Source organism: Ischnura elegans, chromosome 13, assembly GCF_921293095.1.
Source record: "Ischnura elegans chromosome 13, ioIscEleg1.1, whole genome shotgun sequence".
NCBI lineage: Eukaryota > Metazoa > Arthropoda > Insecta > Odonata > Coenagrionidae > Ischnura > Ischnura elegans.
The window spans coordinates 3,037,794-3,061,025 of record NC_060258.1 but is presented as its reverse complement, the minus strand read 5'-3'; the positions used below and the strand labels follow the sequence as shown (position 1 = coordinate 3,061,025).

The 23,232-nt window shown below is 39.8% G+C and overlaps 1 protein-coding gene across 1 annotated transcript in view; it reads right to left on the bottom strand.

The window, feature by feature from the left end:
* Window positions 1–8,618: 8,618 nt before the first annotated feature.
* LOC124170382 (zinc finger protein 271-like) overlaps window positions 8,619–23,232 on the bottom strand; it is a 335,367-nt gene continuing 320,753 nt past the window's right edge. The window contains exons 3-7 of the mRNA XM_046549105.1: window positions 20,674–20,793; window positions 19,901–20,032; window positions 17,005–17,130; window positions 15,276–15,339; window positions 8,619–11,926 (exon numbers count right to left, since the gene is read on the bottom strand). Of these exons, the coding sequence (XP_046405061.1) occupies window positions 9,795–11,926; window positions 15,276–15,339; window positions 17,005–17,130; window positions 19,901–20,032; window positions 20,674–20,793 (2,574 nt within the window). The 3' untranslated portion in view covers window positions 8,619–9,794. The remainder of the gene's footprint in view (window positions 11,927–15,275; window positions 15,340–17,004; window positions 17,131–19,900; window positions 20,033–20,673; window positions 20,794–23,232) is intronic.

Below are 23,232 nucleotides of genomic sequence, written 5' to 3'. Positions count from 1 at the left end.
ATTAACGGAGTTGTTGTAAATAACGCAAGCCTCTGCTAACTTCGAAACCAGTGGTTTATTTTCAAATTGATTGGTACTGTAGTATTAGTAGTTGTAGTAGATAAATAAGCAAAAATCCTGGCCTCCTTGGCGACAATACAAAAATTGATTGCTCTACTTGCGGTCGCTACAATTTGATACCCTTCCAGTGTAAGTGAAGGATAAATTGAGGTAAAGCTCGTGCTTTGCACATAAGGTGCAAGAAGAGTAAAATGAAATCCATAAATATGAAAAACTTTCCCTAAAACGATACCATGTTTCTCCTGTACTGCAGTACGGAAGTAATTGACTTTTAAGCGATGGTAAATAATAGCAACTCTCCCAGTTCAGACCGCATAATTTATTCTGGACAACGGCCCAACAGCCACTGAGTATATATGCTTATGACACCTCTTCGGCAGGGAGAAAACAATGTAGCACATAATGTCAGCATTATCTCTCCCAGCGAAATAGAAATTTAATACTCCAGTTGCCATCAGGGAATGTGGAAATTGTTGACAAACTGCCTCGTATGTATAAGTAATACCATTTCACATGTACAACAGCAGTTCATTCGGACTCATTTCACATCTCTTAGAAAGTAAGTTTTATGATTGATGGGTATTATTTAAATAATTTTATTTAAATTACTATTTCCATTTATCCTCTAATGCACAGTAAGAGTGTAAATATATGCTAATGCCATTTTTCCATAAATTAAACACTTGAAAAATGGGTAAATTCCAGGGTAAGAGCATCATTTCACACTTCTGAGCCATTTAGACTCTCTTTCCCCTCAGCTGCCACAAGCCACGTATTGTCCTTAAAAAATATATGAACAAGAGCCACATTCACCATACTACATGTTTAGACTTAGATTTACTGACCATTATCTCAAGTATATCCTCATGAAGGTATGGATACACTTATACTTGTTATCTTACAGTACGTGTCCAAAATCCCTCTCACGGAGGCAGAAAAAAGTATAACGTGAAATACAGTGGCAGTAAAAGCACCATTTTTATTTCATAGTATATTGGAGCACATATTAACCTTCAATTAAAAAAATTGGATTAGTAACTACTCTGACTTTTGATGATAATTCTGAAAATATGAAGTAATGTTAATTAACAACTTTTGAAATCATTTTGGCTAACAGAGCAATGCAAGGGGAGTAAAAGACATTACGACAGAAGCTATGCACTTGGATAGACAAGGAGTCAAAATTTCATTCAAATATATTTTGTGGTTTCTGAGTTGTGAATTTTTATCCTGTGCCCTGCCATCTGGGATTGACTTCCACTAGCGCGACTTCTGAGCAAACATCTCAAACTTCGACTTCTCATATCTTGCAAACTATGAGAGTGAGAGAGGAAATGTTTTTCATGGGTCATGAGATAGGTGATAGTAGCTAGTGACAAAATTGTTATTAAAATCTGAGTCGGTGGGTGCCATGCCTGGCTGAACTGACATGGAATAACCCGCCTTTTAATTACAATTATCATGTGTTAAGCTCGATAATTTTCATTTTTACTCTTAAAATGTATTCATATCATATGCATAAAAAATTTAAAAATATAACACTAGCTTTGATTAGATTACAAATTTTATGGATGAAGTGGACTGAGGAGCACAGCACTAAAAAGCATCATGGCAAATAGCAAGGGAAAATAAGGGTGTCCCCCTGCACTTTGTTAGAAAAAAAATATCATAACTGAATCCGATTTACCATATGGGATACTCATTTCAATTGAATCCCATATGGTAAATCCTATAGGATACCTGGAATTAGGGTGGTGACAGAGTTTCCAGTGGAATATATGCACCTAATTTGTTTAGGGGTGATGAGGAAGATGATGGTGTCATGGACAAGTGCTGTTCATAGAGTGCGGCTTCCATCCAGAGGCATACCTGTTCTCAATCAGCATATTTGGGGAGTCCAAAAGAGTGTGCCCACTGATTTGTCAAGGAAGCATAGGGCAATAAATGAGTGAGTTTTGATTGGAAAGATTAATTTTATTTTTTGGATTTTTTTATGAAGCATATCTTGTAATCGAATTTTTGGATAATTCAAAGTTTTTAAATGGTCCCTTGATGTTCGATTTATCCAAGTTTCAGGGTAGGGTTTGGAAACAATAACATATTAATTCCAAAGATGATTTCTGTATGCGAGGTGTTGCAAGGTTAATAAAACTATTGGCTTGAAACATTAGCCGAAAATGAAACTTCGTGTGGATTCGAAACTTCTCATCAAATGCAGATCTAGGGGGAAGCATATGCAGATACAGCAAACCCTCCATCGTAAGAATTATTAGCTAATCCTATAGAGAACTCACCTGCTGCTTCCACTATTGCACTATCATCCAAATGGTTCCAAATATAATTTTTATGCTCAAATAGGGTTTGGGTTTGAAAAAAAACAGTTGAATAGGCAATGCTATTGGACAAGACAAGGCTAGTGGTCAACAGTGGAAAAAAATAATCTTTTCTCAGGATCCATCACCTTTATTTTCTAGGACACAACATTTCATCAGCATCTTTCTGTTGTAGATTTATTTGTCAAACTAATTAATTTTTCTGTATTGAAATATGGTATTAATAAAAACTGACCATCTTTATATGGCAACATAACACTTGGACAATGTCTGGATGGATTGCCCATTACACCAAGGTACTACGTTTTTCACTAAAAATATACCAATACCCTGAATATTCTCAGGAATTTCTTCATACACAGTCTCAAAATGATAAATCCAGGTTTTCAATTGAGGCACTATCACAAACAGGCAGGGATGGGCAAAGAAACAGACTTATATTCAACTTTGGTTAGAGGAGTTGCAATCGCTCGAGAACAGCCATTTTTTTGCTCATGTTTGCTCTTGTACTTCATTCAAGTTTTCCCCCTTTTCTGTAGAAGTGGAGGTCTCATTTGTGTTGGAATCGATTCGAATTATGTATCTTCATCAGCCTCCTCGTTACCGTTTCCGGGGAAAGCATGCTCCATTCGCACGTTCTCGGGCTACATTCTTCATTCTCCTTCAGGAGCTCGAGAATTTTCCCCTTCCTACTCACAGGGCGATCTGTAGATCATGTGATCTCCTGATACGTGTATTCCATTACGTTATTCTCAAAGGGTCTTGCATCATTTTTAGCTCAACTGACATTAAAAAAGCAAGATACCCGAGTTTGAGGAGCTCTAGCGTCTAAACGAAGCAATCAACTTCAATGCAACAAAGATCATACGAAAGAGAATTCATTTCTGTGTTGTAACATGTACTTAAAAAAATCTTCGGCTTCAAAGTATTTCCTGTTCTTAATTTTTTCCCCCAAAAGTACCCGTTTTATGCGCGTAAAATCAAGTTTCCCTAATTTGAGCGCTTGGCATTACCGTAGTTTTTGTTTCTATAACTATAATCTTGATATGAAGAAGCCACACCTATCACTAGTAGTTAGCCGAAAACAAGCTGTTTTTACCACTAAAATTAACGGATGTGTTGTATACAACGCAAACCTCTGCTAACTTCCAAACCGGGGGGTCAGTTGAAAATTGATATGTACAGTTTTCTTCCGTAGAATGTTAGTAATACATATACGTATATCATACACGTTAAATGTCAGCAGTAAAACAAAAGTAATAAACAGGCAGCGAACCGACAGCGCAGTCCCCCACCTGTTTACTTGCTGTGGTCCAACAAGTAAGGAAAGGAGAAAGCCGCTTCCGTAACAGGGAGAGAACAGTCCAAGTAATATTAGCCTCTTGGTGCAGTTTGGCTTCCGACTTGCCCTCAGCGCCGATTCCTCGTTCAACCATAGTTTCGCCAGCGTTGCTGCAGGCGTCTTCAGGTTTAAAATGACGGATGCAGATGTTTTGCAGTCTTATATGAGGCTTGATTATGGTAAGATGCGGCAATCTATGGCAATTGGCTGGTTTGGGGAAGAGTTTCTTCGAGGCGTTGGAGAGCGAGTAGTTGTCCTCCCTGTTGAAGCTTGGTGTTTTGGCTATTTCGATAGCACCTTTAATCAGCCGGGGAAATTATTGCTTCTGTTTGGTGGTGAGTTATTGAAGTACACGTTGTGCATTGGCCTTCCCCATACATGCTCGGCGATGGCGGACAAACAAAATTATCTATTCTTGGTAGCTCTTTGGTGTTCTTTCATTCTGCATTTCAAGGCTCGTGATGTTTTGCACATGCCAGAGTCTCCGCAAGAGCACTCGACTCGGTATATTCGTCTTTATTTCTGAATGGCACTAGGCCTTTCATATGAGGTTGTCTGTCTCCTTGCCACAGGATTCTTGTAGAACACGACAAAGTCACAAAAGTGTCACTATGCCGTGTTTTGCCAGAACCCTTGCACCTTTTTCCGATGTCTCGGATGCATACATCCTTGAAATGCAGAATGGAAACGCACCAAAGGCCCACCGCGATAGACAATTTCGTTTATCGGCCATCGAAAAGCACGCCCAAGATTGACTTCGAAAACGTTAAATGCTAAGAATTTTTGGGATACAAGTGGTTCCTGAACTGCCAGCATTCTGACGCTGATGAACTGTGCGTCAATTTTTCCCCACTATACCTATCTTCAAAACTTTATCGCAGGTGGCCATTAAAACCTCTCGGGCATTCTCCTCCCGGACATCAGAATGGGGGACTACTTTTACCTCCGTAATGTTTTACCCAAGGGAATTCCATCGTGAGTGATAATTTAACGTTGGAGAGACGGCGACTCCTCGGAATAATAATAATGTGGTTGCTCCCCCTTGCCTTCCTCATCGCAGTACTACAGCCGTTCACGTAACTGTTCTCACGCCTGCAGTGAAATGAGTGTCGCTGTACTGACCGCCGTGGCCTCTATCTTTACTCATTTGAACATGACCCGCTGCCTTCTCCTCCAGATGATGCGAGGCATATTCAGAAGCCTCCCATCGCCAAATCGCGGCATTTCAAAAGGCTTTGTGTATTCTTTAGTTGGCCTATCTTCACCAGGGATAGGCTCATATCTGCTCGAATTATTGCTGCCTTTTCTCCATGACTGCTTATTCGACATATAAACTTCCTTATGTCGCTGCTAAATTTTATGACTAAATGCCAACTCAATATCTGCATCCCCGGCGGACGCAGTCGGTGGCCTTTAACTGGGGAAGCGTCATTATTTTTCTGCCACTGTGTGCGGGATATGAGCGGGGAAGATATTTTTCCAACGACCCCGGGCGTGTGTCTAGCAGGTGGTGGACCCTCCTAATCTGGGACTGCTCACCCTACCCCCTCACGACAGATCACGAATGTAATATGTCCTTGGTAATTACGCAGAGACTGATAACCCACCACCAAAATCATAAAAAATAGATACCAATGCGTTGACATAAGTTTCCCCGGCTAATGTACAACAGCAAGATAAATAAATTCCTAGGAAATGCAAGGATTCGTTGGAATGGTTTTCATCATGAATGCGCCGCGGAGAGCAGGGAGCTTCTTCTCTCTTTAAGAAGGGATAATCCGGTAAGCGCTCCCCGTGGTGAGGGTACACAGACCCCGAAAGACGCCTTTGTGCTCTCTGCTACTAGGTTTGGCCGAGTTCAAGCCACCGCCGAAAGGACGGCAATGAAATCTCAAGGAAAGGCTACCAATGGTAAGAAATTCTGGCCATATGTAGAAAAACGTTCTCCCCGCACTCACCATGCAGACCGTTTAAAAACGTTCCCCCTCCCTAAGGGATAACCCATTAGTGCATAGCGTCCGACTCATCGGACGTGCGTATATAATTTTTTTGTGGGCTCAAATTGATATGCGCTAATATAGTGATACCATATTATGTTGACATGGATGCCAGTTTTCTCCGTTCTTCTAATATTTTAGTTCACTACTTGAATGTATCCACTTGAGAAGCATTTATGTAAGATATGGCATTCGAAGAATCCCAGTCACCCGCACAGGGTAATTAAATTATTTTTATTGAAGTTTTTATCTTAATACATTGATTACTTACATCTCGTTTTTGTCCTTGTTGATCTTATTCTTTCATATTTCCTCAAGTTGTTCTTTACTATTTTTTATCTATATTACCAAAATTGACAGCCGTTCGATATACCGGGCGCCATGCACGGGGGTCAATTCTCGTTGCTAATCTAACAATGGCTGCTCTTATATTTAACCAGAAAATTTATTTTGGCACAGTCAATATAATTTTAAAATTTATTTAACGATTGAACGCAAGCATATTGTTAGCAACTATCTTCCCACTGTCCCTCTCATTGGGATTTTTCTTCCTCATAGAAAAATCTCCCCGGGATGGTGGTAAAGAAATTGCGTACTCATGGTTTCGCTAGGTAGGGCCTCCTTTGCTTCTATAGGGCTGGAGTGTTTAATCCCTATTCCCCGTCCTTCCATCCCTTTCCTTTCCCTGGAGGCGTCGACGGGCTCCGATCGCGACGGCGCCTCTTTCCCTTCTTCCTTCCACTCCACTCCCTCCCCGGGTGTCCTGGCGTATAAGCCGGGGGCTTGGTTCCGGGCCCCGATGCGTTGTACCCTAGCAGGGTTCACTTTGAACCCTGAGAGTTCTAGTTAGCAACTATCCATAAAAAAGATTTTTTCCTTGGCAATAAATAAATAAACACCCAATGGCACCTCTGGAGGCGACAATGATGCAAGATTACCCTCAAATGTAACATCATATAATCTTCATGAGTGGAGAAAGGGAAATCCTCAAGTTAATCTAAGATGCATTTCTTCATTCTGAAAAGGTGTTGAAATGTGAAAGTCGACTGGACTTTTTCTTTATTTTTTACAGATAAATTTTTAGATCACATTTGCATACAAAGTATCATAAATTCTAAATATAAAAATGTGAACCTAGCTTTGTAGGAGGAACTTATGGCATTCCTCGGCGATATGATAATGTCAGGTGTGCCGGTCCCGCCTCCCGGGTCTTGTTTAGCCCAAAACCCCTCCCCACCTCCTTTCCTCCGCTACCCGTTAGGACGAGTGGGAAGCGCACACGAGACGACACGTAAGAAATTGTTAGGGTTCGTCGATTTTGGGCGACCAGCGCCGTTGGCTTTGCTATTAAGACAGTAAAATTGGTGAGGGCAGAAGAATCGCTACCTTAAATAAATTTTGTTCCGGTTCTTTTTCTTTTAACATCAATGACTTCTAATGAACCGACTAAAATACAATGAAATGAAATAACCCCATCGACATTTGAATTATCCCTCCAAAAGAAACACAAAATTATACCCTTCAACACAAATAAATTGAAACACTTAATAAACCATCTAACATAAAATAAATCATACAATGAATTTGCGCCTAATTCAGTAATGCCTTTGAGCACAAAAGCCGTGTTTTAGTCTTAGAGGCGATTTAAATATTTTACAATGATGAAATTAACACTCGTGAACCACGTCAGCTCCTTTGAGAAGGACTATTTATCGTCAATGTAATTTTGACGAATCATTAAACAATGAGAAATTGACACCAATCACTTATCGTTCCTCTTCTTTAGACGAGAGATGGGGAGAGAGAGCACGAAACACTCACTGGTTTCTTTTAAGGGACACACTAATTTGGCAATGATCAGTTGCACGAGAAGGGAAATAGGGGCGTATAAGCTTACTCGTTCACTCGGTGGCGGGGATCTAGACCAGAAGCCACTCGGGCCAGCAGCCGACTGATTGTGTCTGCTACACGTCGCCAGTGCTTCTTCCAAAATTCGACCCCTCGGCGATCCGGAACCTTCCTTCCGCTTATTGACAGCCCTCAGCCGTCTCGGGTGCGTTTTAGCCGTAGCGTGCGTCACCTTGTTCTCTCCGTGCTGTTCTTTGCTGACTTGTTCTTTGTTGTCTGAGCTCTGTGCTCCTCCCGTGCACGGCCTTTTATCCATTCTTCCCCTACCCAGCGTTCACCGCACTAACGTCGTCTGCAACGCACATGTGAACTGACGAAGTTAGCGGGGACTGAGTGAATTAAATTCTTTTTTTTCATCTCTCACTTGTTCAACGAGGCACAAATTTTGAATTGTAAGACAATACCCTTGATACCAAATTTATCTCACATAAAAAATATAAATAAAATTTAACCACTTAGCAAAACAAAAATACAAATAAGGCGTTTCGCCACACAGGATACGCTTAATCTTTTTCATATGTAATCTTTAATACATGTTTATCTGTCCGCCATGTGTTTGACGGATGAACGGATTGCGGCCAAAGTTTGTACATAGATGAATCCCTTGCTCGCTCACTCCGTAGTACTACTTTTGGTTGCGTCAGATGTGTCCTCTGATTCATTTTCTCATTACCAACCCCTGCAAGTGCGCTCAGCTCCACCTAGCATCCACTCCCCACCCTCTGCTTACTCTCCCACCCTCCGATATCATCCCCATTCACTCTGCCAATGTTTGTACATCTTCCACCTCGATTGCTTCCTTTTCTCGCAACTTCACCATTCTAAGGTTAATGGCCCACGATTATCCTTGCTGTCCTATTGACGGTCCATTCCGACAAATTGTGACCGCGAGTGAAAACAGAGAAATAGGAATAAAATTGCAAATATTTTAACAATGAAAATAAATGACACTATGAATTCATTAAATTAAGAAACTCGGCCATAAGCCTTTTATTGTGCACTAATATCACATTATTTACAAAATGTGGACAAGAATAATTATTTTAACAAAGAATATTCAAAGAACACATGATTAATTCTAAGAAAATTCGGAACCAATTAGAAGATGACTATTAATACTGGACTTAAAGTCAGAAACATTGGCGTGAATACTGTGGACGTGTTTAATCAAAAATGTATAGTGTAGGGTACTTTATCCTAATCTGATAGCCTTGGCGTGCCCTTTTCTGCAACTACTCTCTTTCAATATTCATAACGAAAATCCGAAAATACATTACTTGGTACGCATTTCATAGAAACACGTAGATGGCCCATCATCCCTATTGACACAATGCCATCATTCATTTCTCGTTGTGCAGACAAGAGTTAACTATCAGACTCCTCAGTGCAGCTTTGTATGAGGTGTAATTGGAACATTTGTAAGATTTATATGAATTATCCTGTACGCGAGAAAATGTTGCATGCGCAAAGGTGACTTTTCTGAGTGAAAGCACACAACATGAATATCTCACTTTTCAGTGCATGTGGAAGTTGGGATTAGAAATAACAGTGAAAGACTCGGTGCAAAATACGCAATAATAATAATACAACACAATTGTACGTTTACACAAGTGGTAGTCAAGGCCGTTCCTTGTAGTGATGGACTTGATGCGGAATATGCATAAACAAGGCTGCTCACATGTGTGAGCATGTATGAATATCTGTCAAGGTAACCACTCACCGCAAAACACTTCCAACAAATGTTACATTGATAACGTTTATCTTCAGTGTGTATACGAATGGGTTACTAGGTCGCATCATGGCGTGACAGACTTGCTGCAGACGTTGCAGAAATAAAGCAACTCTCGGTTTTTTGCACAAATGTACTAAGAGGCTCTTTGTCGAGAGGGACATTCAAATTCGCCGCACGAGTAGGGTTTCTCCAACGTGTTGTTTCGCATGTGACTCTTAAGTGAACGACTCTGAGTGAAAGATTATTTTGGCGGATTCTGCGTGAAACAGGTCTCTTCTGCGTGCGTTTGCATGTGTCCCACCACATAACTTCTTCTGTAAAAGGAATTATCGCGCATTCTGCCCGACTAAGGCTTCTCACTCGAGTGCATACGAAAATGTGTCACTAAGTTGTTCTTTTCGAGAAGACTTTTCACACTCGTGTCATGATTTAAGGCCTCTCTCTGTCGTATGCATACGCATGTGATCTTCGAGAGAACAACTCTTTGTGAAATGCTTGCAGCAAATGCTACAAGAATAAGGCTTCTTTCCCGTGTGTGTTCGCGTGTGACTGTCCAGATGACATCTCTGAGTGAAACACCTGCCGCAAATGCTACAAGAATACGGTTTATCCCCCGTATGCGTACGAATATGTCTAACTAAGGTACTCTTATCCGAGAAAGACTTTTCGCACTCGTTGCATGAAAAAGGCTTCTCTCCCGTGTGTGTTCGCAAGTGACTGTCGAGAATACTCTTCTGAGTGAAACACTTGCGGCAAATGCTACAAGAATACGGTTTAACCCCCGTGTGAGTACGAATATGTCCAACTAAGCGGCTCTTATCCGAGAAAGACTTTTCACACTCATTGCATGAAAAAGGCATCTCTCCCGTGTGTGTTCGCATGTGACTTTTGAGAGTACCCTTCTGAGTGAAAGATTTCTCGCAGATTCTGCACGAAAAAGTTTTCCCTCCCGTATGCGTGCGTACATGTCTAACTAAGGTACTCTTATCCGAGAAAGACTTTTCACACTCGCTGCATGAAAAAGGCTTCTCTCCCGTGTGTTTTCGCGAGTGTCTTTTGAGACTACTCTTCTGAGTGAAAGATTTCTCGCAGATTCTGCACGAAAAAGTTTTCTCTCCCGTATGCGTACGTACATGTCTAACTAAGTCGCTCTTATCCGAGAAAGACTTTTCACACTGGTCGCAGGAAAACGGTTTCTCTGCAGTGTGCGTACGTACATGTCTAACTAAGTGGCTCTTAATCGGGAAAGACTTTTCACACACGTTGCATGAAAAAGGCTTCTCTCCAACGTGCCTGCGTACATGTGCATTTAAGTTGCTCTTATCCGAGAAAGACATTTCACACACGTCGCAAGAAAATGGTTTCTCTCCCGTGTGTGTTCGAATGTGTAAGTTGAGCTGACTTTTCCTAGCGAAGGACTTGCTGCACAGGTTGCATATAAAAGGCTTTTCTCCCGTGTGTGTTCGCAAGTGACTGTCGAGAATACTCTTCTGAGTGAAACACTTGCGGCAAATGCTACAAGAATACGGTTTATCCCCCGTATGCGTACGAACATGTCTAACTAAGTTGCTCTTATTCCAGAAAGACTTTTCACACTCGTTGCAAGAAAACATTTTCTCTCCCGTGTGCGCGCGTACATGTCTAACTAAGAGGCTCTTAATCGAGAAAGACCTTTCACACACGTTGCATGAAAATGGACCCACGTTATTGCGTACATTTCTAATGCTAGATGAATTTGAAGATAAAATTTGTGTAGTTGATTTCTCTCCTACTGTGAAACTTCTCGTCAATCGTCTTATATTTGTCTCGTCCCCTTTTCCTCCACTGGTTTCCTTGTTGAGCACATTTTCTTTTTGCATGGGCTCTAGCATTTTCCTATCCAGCTCTTCTAAACCCTTTGAGGTGGTAGGCTCGCAAGAACTGCTGTGTCCGCTTGATGGAAGTGCTTCCAGAGACACACCTACGATTGATGATTCTGCTGCAGCATCAAAATTACGAGCAACACAATGAATTTTCATGTGTTTGATAAGCTCCTTTTTGTTGTTGAACACATCTCTGCAGTTAAAACAATTATATGAATCTTTGTTTGAACTGTAACTGTTCCCTGGATTTTCGATCAAGCAATTAAGTACCTCGTTGTTGCCTCCCATGATGGTCTCACAGCCACCTCTGTCATTTCTACTTATTCTGATAAACCTAAGACTATGCGAGGTATTTGGTGCATCACAACCACTTTTCTCCCCAACAACAGCCATTGCGGCTCCATCTCTACTGCTTTTAAGTGATTCAATGTCTTTGGTATTACATTGTCTGTCATCAGGAATTGAGCAACTTGATATCTTATCAGAGTCAGAAGCACCACATTTTTCCAAGTCTTCATCTATCAGATTTTTCTCTATCTCTTCATGGGATGATCCAGCCTTGGAAATAACTTGTGTCGCCAAAGGTGTGGTACTAATGCATTCATCAATTGAATGAGTCCTAAGATTTCCTTCTGCAAGCAGATATGAAGTTGATGTTGTTTGCTCGAGCATTTCTTCGGCAGCCGGGACCCCTAGAAGAAAATTTCAAATAGCAACTAACACAGCCAAACATAAAATTTAAGACTACAACATCTTCTACTTAAAATCCATTTAATGGATGGAAAAATGCACAAGTCAGGTGGAACAATAGCTGCCCAACTTGGACTTGAACCTAGAGACTCGATATAAATGAATGGAGGGGAAAAGAGCACCGCATAAAAATGACGAGGGCAACAGGGGTGTAGTAGAACAAAAAAGACGAAATCATGGGTTAAAATGCTACGTATACAAATAATCAAGCACACACATACGCATCACACATATGATTTCCAATTGCAGGAAAAAAATAAAATTATACCCCTTGTAGAATTGGTCCTTTAAAAAGGAAAAAATATTTTCTTTTCAATCGAATATTTAATGATTGGTGAGTATTTTCTAAATTGAAAAGGTTCCTAACAATGGCAATCACAATAAATTTTGTGGTACTGCAGATGAGTATCTAGAAAAATTATTTTGTCTTTTTCCTGGATTAGTTTTCATAGAGGTAATTAAAAATTTAAAGATAGAAGCAATGAACCAACAGCCAAAAGAAACTCCCTTGAGTGAAATATACCCAACTGTCATGAGATAAGCAATGGTTTGGAGCGGCACCGGGGGCAGATATTCCAAGTATGGCACGCAAGTCTGAGCTCTTATATGTGTTGGGATAGTAGCATTTCCACTCTTTTTCATTATATGCAGTTTAATCATTTCCCAAGCTATCTTCTGCAGAAAACCACTCCTAATAACTTGAGAAGATATTTAATGAACCTTAAAAATGCCAAGGACAATGGAAACAGAAATTTTCAATAATTAGTAAAAAAAAATGACCGAGGGCTGCCATCTTGTATTACGTCCTGCAGTGTAGTTTTTGCACAGAATTGGTCCACTAGATCGACGTCAATTTTCGTTGTTGTAGGATGTAACCATATCAGATTTATTTTGGCTATCCCTTTCAGCATCAATGGCATAATCATGATGCATTTTAGAAAGAATAAGGACTAATTTACTATTTTGGGTCAGTATGAAATTATCGTACTATTCTTCTCTGAACTAAAGAGAGACAAATCCCCTGCTTTGCTTTTGCAAGGGAAAATTTCTCTCCAAATTCACCACTTATTTCTTTTTCTGCACTAACGCAGGCGTTTTTCTTTCAGCAATTATTTTGGCTAAGGGAACAATAGATTTTTCTTCCCTGCTGTTCATTATATACATTGATGAACTATGCTCCCACATTAGCAGTAAAATACGTTTATTTGCTGACGACCTTGTCATCTATCGCGAAATTAGAGATCACTCAGACTATGAAATTCTATCATTGGACTGAAACAACGTTCATTTCTGGAGCCAAGAGAGGGGACTCGAACTTAATGTGAACAAATGCATGACGGTACATTTATTGCTGAATTCGTACAATTATAACCATGTTCATGCAGTGGATGGTGTTAACATAGTGGCAACATACGAAGTGAAGTACCTGGGAGTTATGATAACCGTGACCCTATTGTGGGGAACACACATAAGAAATACTTGCGGCATAGCCCTGAAGAAATGAGGATTTGTCAAGCGTATTAAAGGAAGGTTTTCCGATGAGAAAGTAAAAGATAGGTGCTATTTTGCACTCGTCCGACCGCACCTCGATAATGCAACGAGCGTATGGGATCCGGCGAAGAAAGACTTAATCGGCGAACTGAAAACAATCCCAAGGAAGGCTTTGTGGTTCGTCAAAAACAGCTACCTTTGTACAGAAAGCATTACCCAGATGTTATGTGAATTGGACTGGGATCCACTGGAGACTCGAAGGCTGCACGCTAGGCTAAGATTTCTTGAACAGTTGAGATTGGATTTCTTTAAAAGCGACACGGAGGACAAAATACTAGAGCCCCACTATATTTCCAGGTCTGATAGAAGCGATAAATTAAACGAGTTATTTTGCGGAACGGGTAGATATGGGAACTCGTTTTTCCCCCGAGCCGTAAAGGATTTTAATAAACGCTCGTCCTAATTCCCATAGGGCATCTCCTTTTTATGTAAGAACAGCAGAAGTCCTAACCCCCTACCACACGCCTTTCAGGTTATTATGCAGATTGAACGTAGAATTATTTGATTGATTTTAAGAATTCGGCTGTTTCTTAGCCATACTGATTTCATTTCTGGAGCATACCTATAAATTTAATATTATGTCAACCATATTTTCTCCTCCAAGGAAGCTTCATGCCTAGTTGTCAGTAAAACCTAACAAAGCACCATTGCTAATCCCAAGGACAAAAGGGTGAACAGGAATGCACTCATTTAAAAGATTTTTGCTAATTTTCCCACGAATTCAAAATGGTCCAAAAGCAAAGCCAATTTTTGCCCTCATTTGACCAAGTTCCATGTTTGAATGAACCCTGAAATTTACTTCTCATACTCAATTCTCAAACAAAATGCTCCATTCTGGCTTTTTGGGTTTATAATTCTGAGGATTTGCACATCCCCCTTTTTCACCGGCATTTCTGGAAAAAAGGTGCGTGGCTACTATGAGTAAATTTTTTTCTTTCAATAAACTAGTCTCAAAGCTTGGTTGAAGCAAGGCAGCATTATTTTTATTCATTTAATATGACTCTTTAACTGTCAAAAATGCCAAATAGAGAAAATTAAGATAAAATTCTTAGCCATAAATAAAAATTCTTAAAATTAAAAAACTCTAAATGTCAGTTACATACCCAACAGTTTCAGTGAAACAAAAATATTTTGTTAGGGAAGACCATTAAAAACGATACAGATGATTACAAAAAAAGTAAGTAAATATAACACTTCTCCCCTATCCAATTACCACTTAAAATAAAGACAATAGGAAATATGTATGGATGACTAATTCAGGTTCTTCATCCTTCAGAATCAGTCAAAATAATATGATTTCAGAAGAGACGACTTTTCACATTCCTTCATTCTCCGCATGGCACAAGGAAATCCAGAGTTTTCTCATCTGAAAGCGGTCTGAATTTCACGACCAGTTGATGCTGTTGATGGTGCAGTGCCTGGCCGGATAGTAATGGGCGCAGCGGAAAACACAGTGTGATTTGACACGTTTGAAGGCATCCCTACATACATTAGGTTTTATGAAAGCATGGCACTGTGCCATCTGAAAGTAGCCTAAGCCTTATCTGTATACAGCTACTTGTAGCCCTTGAAAGCACTCACCCCCTGCTTCCATTGCAGACTCATGGGCTACTGTCAAATTCTAAATAATTGCTCTAGTCACAGTAAAAGTTGGCTAAATAAAAGCATAAACATATACATCCTCCACATTAACATCAATCCCTCCAAGTATAGTTATTTGCAACCCGTAAGAGTACTCACCAAATGCAGACTCATGGGCAGTAGTTGAACTCTCAAATGGGTCCTCATCCTCACTTAAAGTAGGCTGGAAGTAATCATCAAGATATTAATCATGCACGAAAAGAGATTCAGGTCTTTTTTTGAAAGGATTGATTTTAACTTTTTTATAAACCACATTACAACAAAATTTGGAATTCCTCACAAATTTTTCCTTACAAAGTAAAAACATTTTCAACACTTCAGGGAATTAAATATTATTCTATTTTTTTCAACATGTAAACGGTCTTTGATTTATGTTCCGCCTGCATTGCAATATTATCTTCATTTGATAACTCTGCAATGGATGTAATTTAGTTCATGTGATACCATATGATAATTAAGGTTTCTTTTGCAACGAATGAACCGAATGAACGTAATGCAAACTAGGCATCTGTGTGAAAAAATGGGATAAAATCTGACGCTGCTTTATTGCAGAAAAAGATTTCCACACAGAAAACTAAATTCTTCAGTGAAAATCATGGAAATAATGATGAAGAGCAGGCTTTTGTACAACTTTGTAAAGTGAAAAGTAGAAACAAATTATTAAAAAAGTGCTGCATGCTAATGTGGAACCTAGGACCTCCAGATAGTAGCCAAACACCATAACCACCACACTACCACTGCTACTTGAAAGGAGACCATTTCTAGGGGAACATATTAGGTATATAAATATTGAACTGCATTCCACTTTTAAAACCATTGGTTATATAACCCAATATGGGAGGATATTTGTGGACAGCTCCCTATGAACTACAACACTACAGAGTTTGATTGAAATGTGAGACCTGATTTTCTTAATGAGCTATGAATTATCAGTCCTAGGATTTCATGTTGTAAAAAAAGTCTTCATGAGGCATGATTTATTGGTTGCAGCATATTTTATTGTAAAATAAATATCATATTGATACTTGCATTATCGGTACCAAGATTTATAAATAAAAAATAAATAAAAAAAAGATATGAGGCAAGAAATCTACAACAATTAAACACAAAATAAAGAGGAAAAAATGACTTATTTTGAGATAAGAATATGTACTCTTTTCAGTTATAAGTAACTTTGAATCAAGTAGGTAAGACTGCCTGTAAATACTCGTACGTAAGCCGAACTAACAAGGGGAGACCACGAACCTTGCTACGACTTTTTCAATGCCGTATTTTTTATGGCCTTCGGAATGGTAAACACATCTCTGAAATTGCAGTGGTTCTGTTGTATGGGCCTTAGTTAGGCTGCAATTAATTAATTTTCATGCGGTTCACAAGCTGCCTATAGTTCCATGATATCGCACTACTCAGCAGACAGGTCAGGTGGGGTAGTGGTAGTGTTTCAGGCTACCACACAGGGGACCTGGGCTTCATCATGGCTATGTATTTTGTTGTCTCCATTGTGATCATACATCGCCACCTTTTTCAATAATTTTAATAGGGGTGTTAACCTCAAACGAAATTATCCATTTAAGTAGATGCTAACGGTGAGCTTTGGTTGATAATTCACATTGGTGAAAAAATTTCTGCAATAGGTGCTTCACATTTTCTTTTGTACTCCGTTGAAATTTGTGCGCTTTTGAAACAGTACTTATTTGAGTAATTGGTAACTTTGAATCAAATGGGTTACCTTTAAAGCTGTGTAAAAATCAAAATGTTCTGGCATTTTCCATGATTAACATTTTTTACCCACTATCTCCTTCAACAATTAATTAAATTCCATACATACCTGGGCATTCTCCTCAGGAGATGGTTCCTCCTTTGCCCCGACCAGCGTCCAGTCCCGGTCTGCCACCATGGCTCCTGTGCCCTGAGCTTCCACCTTTTCACCTTGGGAGGCAGTTAAGGCATTGGGCTGCAACATAAACCCCATTCATCATCATTAATGCTTGAGATACAGAAAGATAAAAAAACTTTTGAGAATTCCTCACACCAATAAAATTAAAGTTAGTTTCAAATGGATATATTCTTCATACTACCCTGCAAGCTGCCTCAAGGTAATCAATGTTAGGAATTCATAATATTTATAATTATTTTGTTAAAATTACCACTTTTACCATTTATCAACTTTCCCGGTTCCACCACTGAGGTAATTGTCTGCAGTCATAACACAGCTACAAGGGAAGTGTCACATAACCGAGATATATTTGGTTAAACTATGGTACTGACCCTTTTCTAGGTTTTGAAATAAAAACCAATGTAAGTATATATTTTAACTTGCAGTTTTCAAGAAAACACCATGTCTATTTGAAAGAACCAAATTTCCAATTTCAAAGTACAGCTTTTCTCCCTCTCAAACCACCGAAAAATTCCTATCCCTACTCTTAAGTGGTGTTTTCTTGAGGAATTTTTACATCCAGGGACTACATAAATTGGGAATGCAATTTTAGTAGAACATCATTAAATTCCAGGAAATAACTGAACCATTTACAACTTATTTTCTCAAAAGGTATAAGACAGTGCTTTCAAACACGTGAAGTTGTTTCAGGTGGAAAAGGAAAATATCTATGATAAAATATAAAAAACAAATGATAACTTCACCACTTTAAATTATAAATACACTACTTACCATGGCTTCAATACTATGCAATTTTCATGTTTCATAACCTTACAAACAAACTTATATGCTAAGCTACACAAAGCAGAGTAACCAGTTCATTGATAAGCCACAGAAAGTCTAGCAACCAGTGATGGATGAAGCAAGAAAGAAATAGACCTTGGAATAGTAAAGGCACAGGGATCATTCTACAAAAAAGCATGATCTACTCACAGCTGAGAATTCAAATACAGAGGTAAGGAAACAATGCATCAGATTCTAAGTATGGAACATATTTATAAATGGTGGCTTCAAAATTTACAGCTACAGAACAGTAAGAGATAATCGTGAGTTTAAACTTCCACGCAATATTGCTTTGATGATCTCCATTTTCAAAGCAATTGACCTGTTTTAATTTCTCTTTTAGGCTAATGGTTTTTCTTGATAAATTCTTGATTTTTCTACCTGCATTCCTATTTTTTACCATTGTTCTCTTGGTTTTCCCTCTGTACGGCTCTATCAAAATCACCTACTGCAGCACTGTATTCCTGTGACAAAGAGGGCATACGACTGCAGGAAGGGAATGAAGCCATAGTGTGTGAGACTCTAAAGCAGACCCGTTATGTGTTCGTATGCCACCACTCCATTTCTCCCGTGTGAATACTGATGACCTCAAAGGCTTTAGCATAGACCCTCTACCTGGAAGTCAATCGCCTGAAAACCTATGATGGCAAAAATTACGTCTCATACCATATTGCTTAAAAAAACTCATTTCCACTATCTCCACACATAATTAATGATCCTAATTAACTATTGTCATTCTGTTAAGGAGACGAGATAAATTACTTCGGTAGGGCGACTATCTAGACCCAATGTCAAGTAATGCTTTTGGCCATTGCACAGCAATGGATTTCGATTAATATGTAAACAAAGAAGATTTGACGAAAGCAATAAAATGCGTAAAATGATAGCACATTTGTGTGTACTGAGCGCAAGTTCATGTGTTGTCATGAGAGCGATTACGTTTTATGATTAGGCTACACTGCATTACCATGTTTCCCCGACGAACGAATTTGCGCAACATCGAAATCGCACTATACGAGGCATGAGTGTATGACCATCCAAACCAAAAATTTCCAATGGCAGTGGCAAAGTACCAATTGCAGTACCAGTAGAACATGAAAAATTCATTTTCCTCATACTTCTTTGGACACATCACACACAAAACAATTGAAAGAAAATGGTGGCGTGGGGAAAAAGCAGACTTTGTGCAACCTGCATCGTGTGTCTATCCCATTGTGCAGTTGACGGGAAGGAAAAAAAACGGAAGCTGCACAGGGTGATTTTGAGTTTTACATGGTCAGCATTGAAAGTGTTAACATCACAAACAATTGATATCTTTTGGCAGTCGACTAGCATTGCCTACGCCCAACACTCAATTCAAAAATGGTAAAGAAGGTCTAAAATATCCATCATCCCCACAGTAAATTCCTCTTCACTTTCATCACAAAATCCAAATCTGAAACAATTTGATCCCTGTGATCATCAATGTCTCATAAGGAATGCGAGCTATTTAGTTGAATCTAGCTAGCAGCTACATCATGATGTCACGGTCAATCTGTTTCACTGTACCCAAGTCAATATTACTCAGTTTAACTCTCAATTCCTAACATCCCCCTTCCACTCCATGGTAAACGGAAGTGAAACTGTGTTTGTATGATCACATAACAAATGACTGCTTAGTGCCGAGATGACAGAGAGATTACTTGCTCAGTGAGCAAAGTTGAGCGGTCAATTTGGTAAAATACACCAAATCTGTTCATTACATTTAACTTTAATTATTCAAACATGAAAGCTCTTCCGTAGTTGTTCATGATTGAACAGGCGAGGCAAAATGCAGTATGTTTCTGCTGAGAGGTGTAAATAAATGATGCATAAAGGAATGACATTGTGTCGTGTAAAAGAAGACCATATGCATGAAAAGATAAGCAGATGTTAGACCATAATTGTGGGCTGTATGAAACCAATTTTAGTTTTGTTAAATTATGATGGTGAAACAGTACAAAATAAAGTTCACTAACAGTATTACCTGATCAGAAGAGTCTTGATGTACCAGTTTGCTTGAGACACCATCAGAGCAATCATTGAGTACATGTCCTTCCTCATCATCACTAATCTGATCTTCTTTAAAAGAAGAGCACTTGTACGTTACTGGATTACTCTATTGGAAAGAGGGACAACGATGGATACCCATTTTAATCAATTTGTATACAAATAAAAAGTGATCATTAACAAAGCTTGAATTACATGGTCTCTGTAGAAAGTAAATTATTCCTGATGAATGATTCTGGTCTCTTTGTAGAAAACAGATTGACTTAATAAACCATTGTGATTCCACGAATAAAGTCCTTATTCCTTCCCATATTATCTAATGAAATCCTTAGTAGGAAGAAGGAACGGGAACATTTTAAGAATAAATAGCTCTTAAAATTATTGACTTCCCGCATCATTACAATTAATTTCTAAAAAAGAAGCTAAGCTAAGAGCACTGCTTTCTAAAAATATTGATAAAAATCTGCGAATAAGCAAATTGTCAATATTACATGAATGGTGGAAAGATTTCAAGACTATGAACAACAGCAGCAGAAAATTGAGTCAGAGAAAATATAAATCAAAGAAACAACTTGAGTGAGGCATGATATCAGGTCATGCCGCACGGTTTCAGCCCTCTAAGGGACGGCCAATAAGGGATGCGAGGCAAAATGCAGTATGTTTCTGCTGAGAGGTGTAAATAAATAATCCATTAAGGAATGGCATTGTGCCATAGAAAAAGAGAAGAACACAAGGCAAGAGTATACTCACCAGGTTATCAGTGGCCAATGCGTCTGAGGCATCACTTGAAATTCCAGCTGGCTGTGAGGTGTCGATAACAGGAGAGTTCCCTTCACTGAGAGGGTCTTCACTCTCATCTTTCACACAAAACTAGAAGAGAATAATGAGCGTCACTCAATAAAAGCAACACAACAATTACCTCATTCGATAATTAAAACTCCTCTTTTAATTGAGACCACTCCAGCTGGCCAAAATACACATGAGATTCTTGCGACTCACAGATCAAACTCCAGCATATAAATGCTCAACTAGGGTGGGGAGAACTACGCCACCAACATCAAATGGTTAGAATGAGAGTATTGGCCACTTACAGTAAGGGCACCACAGTGGGAACGATACATCGAGGTTCCACCGTACATTGAATTGTCTTCATCATTTCTTCACCTAGGCTTACAAAAAGGATCCACAATAGTTTATACTGGTTCCTCTGTTGAAATAATGGAGGATGATGGTTTGAACGAATAGAGGGAAATCATGAGACACAGCTTTGTAATAGCCACCACTAATGGCTTGAACAGAGATTTGACAAGGGTATCCAAAATTATACTCCCTGGGACTCGCTGCGCTGCGCGCGCTCGTTAAGGGGCTCCGCCCCTTAAAAACCCCGGTTCCGGCTTCGCCGTCTTTATTTTTGGTCGTTCGAAGACTTTTGAAGTTCAAATAATCTCATCTCAGCTAGCCGGCTTAGCCGGCCAGGGGGTAGGGAGGCACCCCACTCATTCCTGGGAACAGCTTCGCCGTTCCTCACTGAAGGGCGGCTTCGCCGCCCAGGGATTGAGTGTGCCCCCCCGGGGCTACCCTGCTTAATACTCGGAACGGCTTCGCCGTTCCTCGTCTGGGGTTGCCATTGCCGCCCAGAGGGCGAGGGCATTTCGGAACAGTTTCACCGTTATCCGTTTGAGGGGCGGCTTCGCCGCCCAGAGATGGGGGGAGTCCACAGCGGCTGCGCCGCTTGAACATCGGGGCGGCTTCGCCGCCCGAGGGTTACTGAAGCTCCCCCTCGCCGAAGCCAGCTACTCCTCGGAACGGCTTCGCCGTTCCTCGTTTTGGGGCGGCTTCGCCGCCTTGAGGTTGAGGAGCCCCCCCGCGGCTGCTCCGCTTAGTCCTCATTAATGCTCTTCCCCACCTGGAAGGGTGCCCAGGGGGATTCGGGGGTTTTAATATGTTATGCATGCGGTCACCAATCGTCCACAGTGATCACGTAGCGATGATTTTAAAGGGGTAGTGCAATGCGGAGTAATAGTGGCAACAAATACGCATAAAAGAAGACTTGAAGGCAAGTTTTTAATTTTTTTGCGGGGGGTTCCAACGGAATACCGGGGGTATACTTGTGTTAAACCAGTGGTCACAAATCGTTCTCATAAATTCCGTGCCGATAAGTCCTAGGGGTCCGGAGCAGTTGTTTGACGATTCTTTTACCTGGAGAGGCGATTTATTAGAATTTTTTGGGAGGTTTCACGGGGTTATCGGGGGTTTTAATAAGTTGTTTGGGCACCGGTTAAATTGTGACGAAAACTACTCGGAAAGGCGACTTTAACATTCATTAATTTTTTTTTCAGCGATGTTCCAGGAGGTGATCGGGGGTTTCTGGTGTATTTTCCCGTATGGTTTACGGCTGCTCGCCCTCACCAAATATTCCGGATCTTGAGCTCAGAGGGGACGGGTAGTGTGGCGTAATGTTTGCGAGAAGTACCCAAATAGGAGACTAAATGACACATTTTACGTTTGGGAGGGATCTCAGGGAGATAGCAAGGGTTTAAATTTGTGTACTCCTGGCGGTCACCATCCATTTACATAAATTCCGTGGGGATGAGTCGTTGGGGCGGTGGAATAGTCACGAAAAGTATCCAAAAAGTAGACTTATATGCAAAATTTTATTTTTTGGGGGGGTGTATGAGGGTTTACCGGGGGATTATAGGTTTTTACTGCCAGCGGTCATCAATCGTCCACATCAATTCCGTAGCGATGAGAGGTAAGGCTTGGAAAAGCGGCGGAATTGTGACGAAAAGTACCCGAAAAGGCTACTTATATGCAAATTTTAATTTTTTAGGGGGTTTCGGGGGGTTTAAAGATGACGATAATATATGGTCACATTCATTTACTGCCATATCTAACAAAAGTGTGCCCTATGACATCTATATTTCGAGAGTAATACAATAAAAAGCCAGTCCCTGAAAAAAGTGAGTAGTGCCCGCCATTTTTATTTTTTCGCTGTTAAATATATTGAATCATTTATTAAACGTTCATGTTTTCTGTAAAACAATAAATAGGTGTATGTAACTACAAAGTTTGAAAGAAATTGGTCAGGTTAAAATTGACATAATCTTGTGTTAATCTTTTGGAAATCGTAATTTTCGGTGATTTTCGGAATATTTTAATTTTTTCTCAGCAACCAAGGACGATGAAAGAAAATTGTTACCTACATTTCGTAGACGATGATATAAGCATATATAATAATCATTTTTGTTATCCTATACCTTAAATTAAGTCGAAGGGAGCGGAAGTTATGAAATTTTAATAGAAAAACGA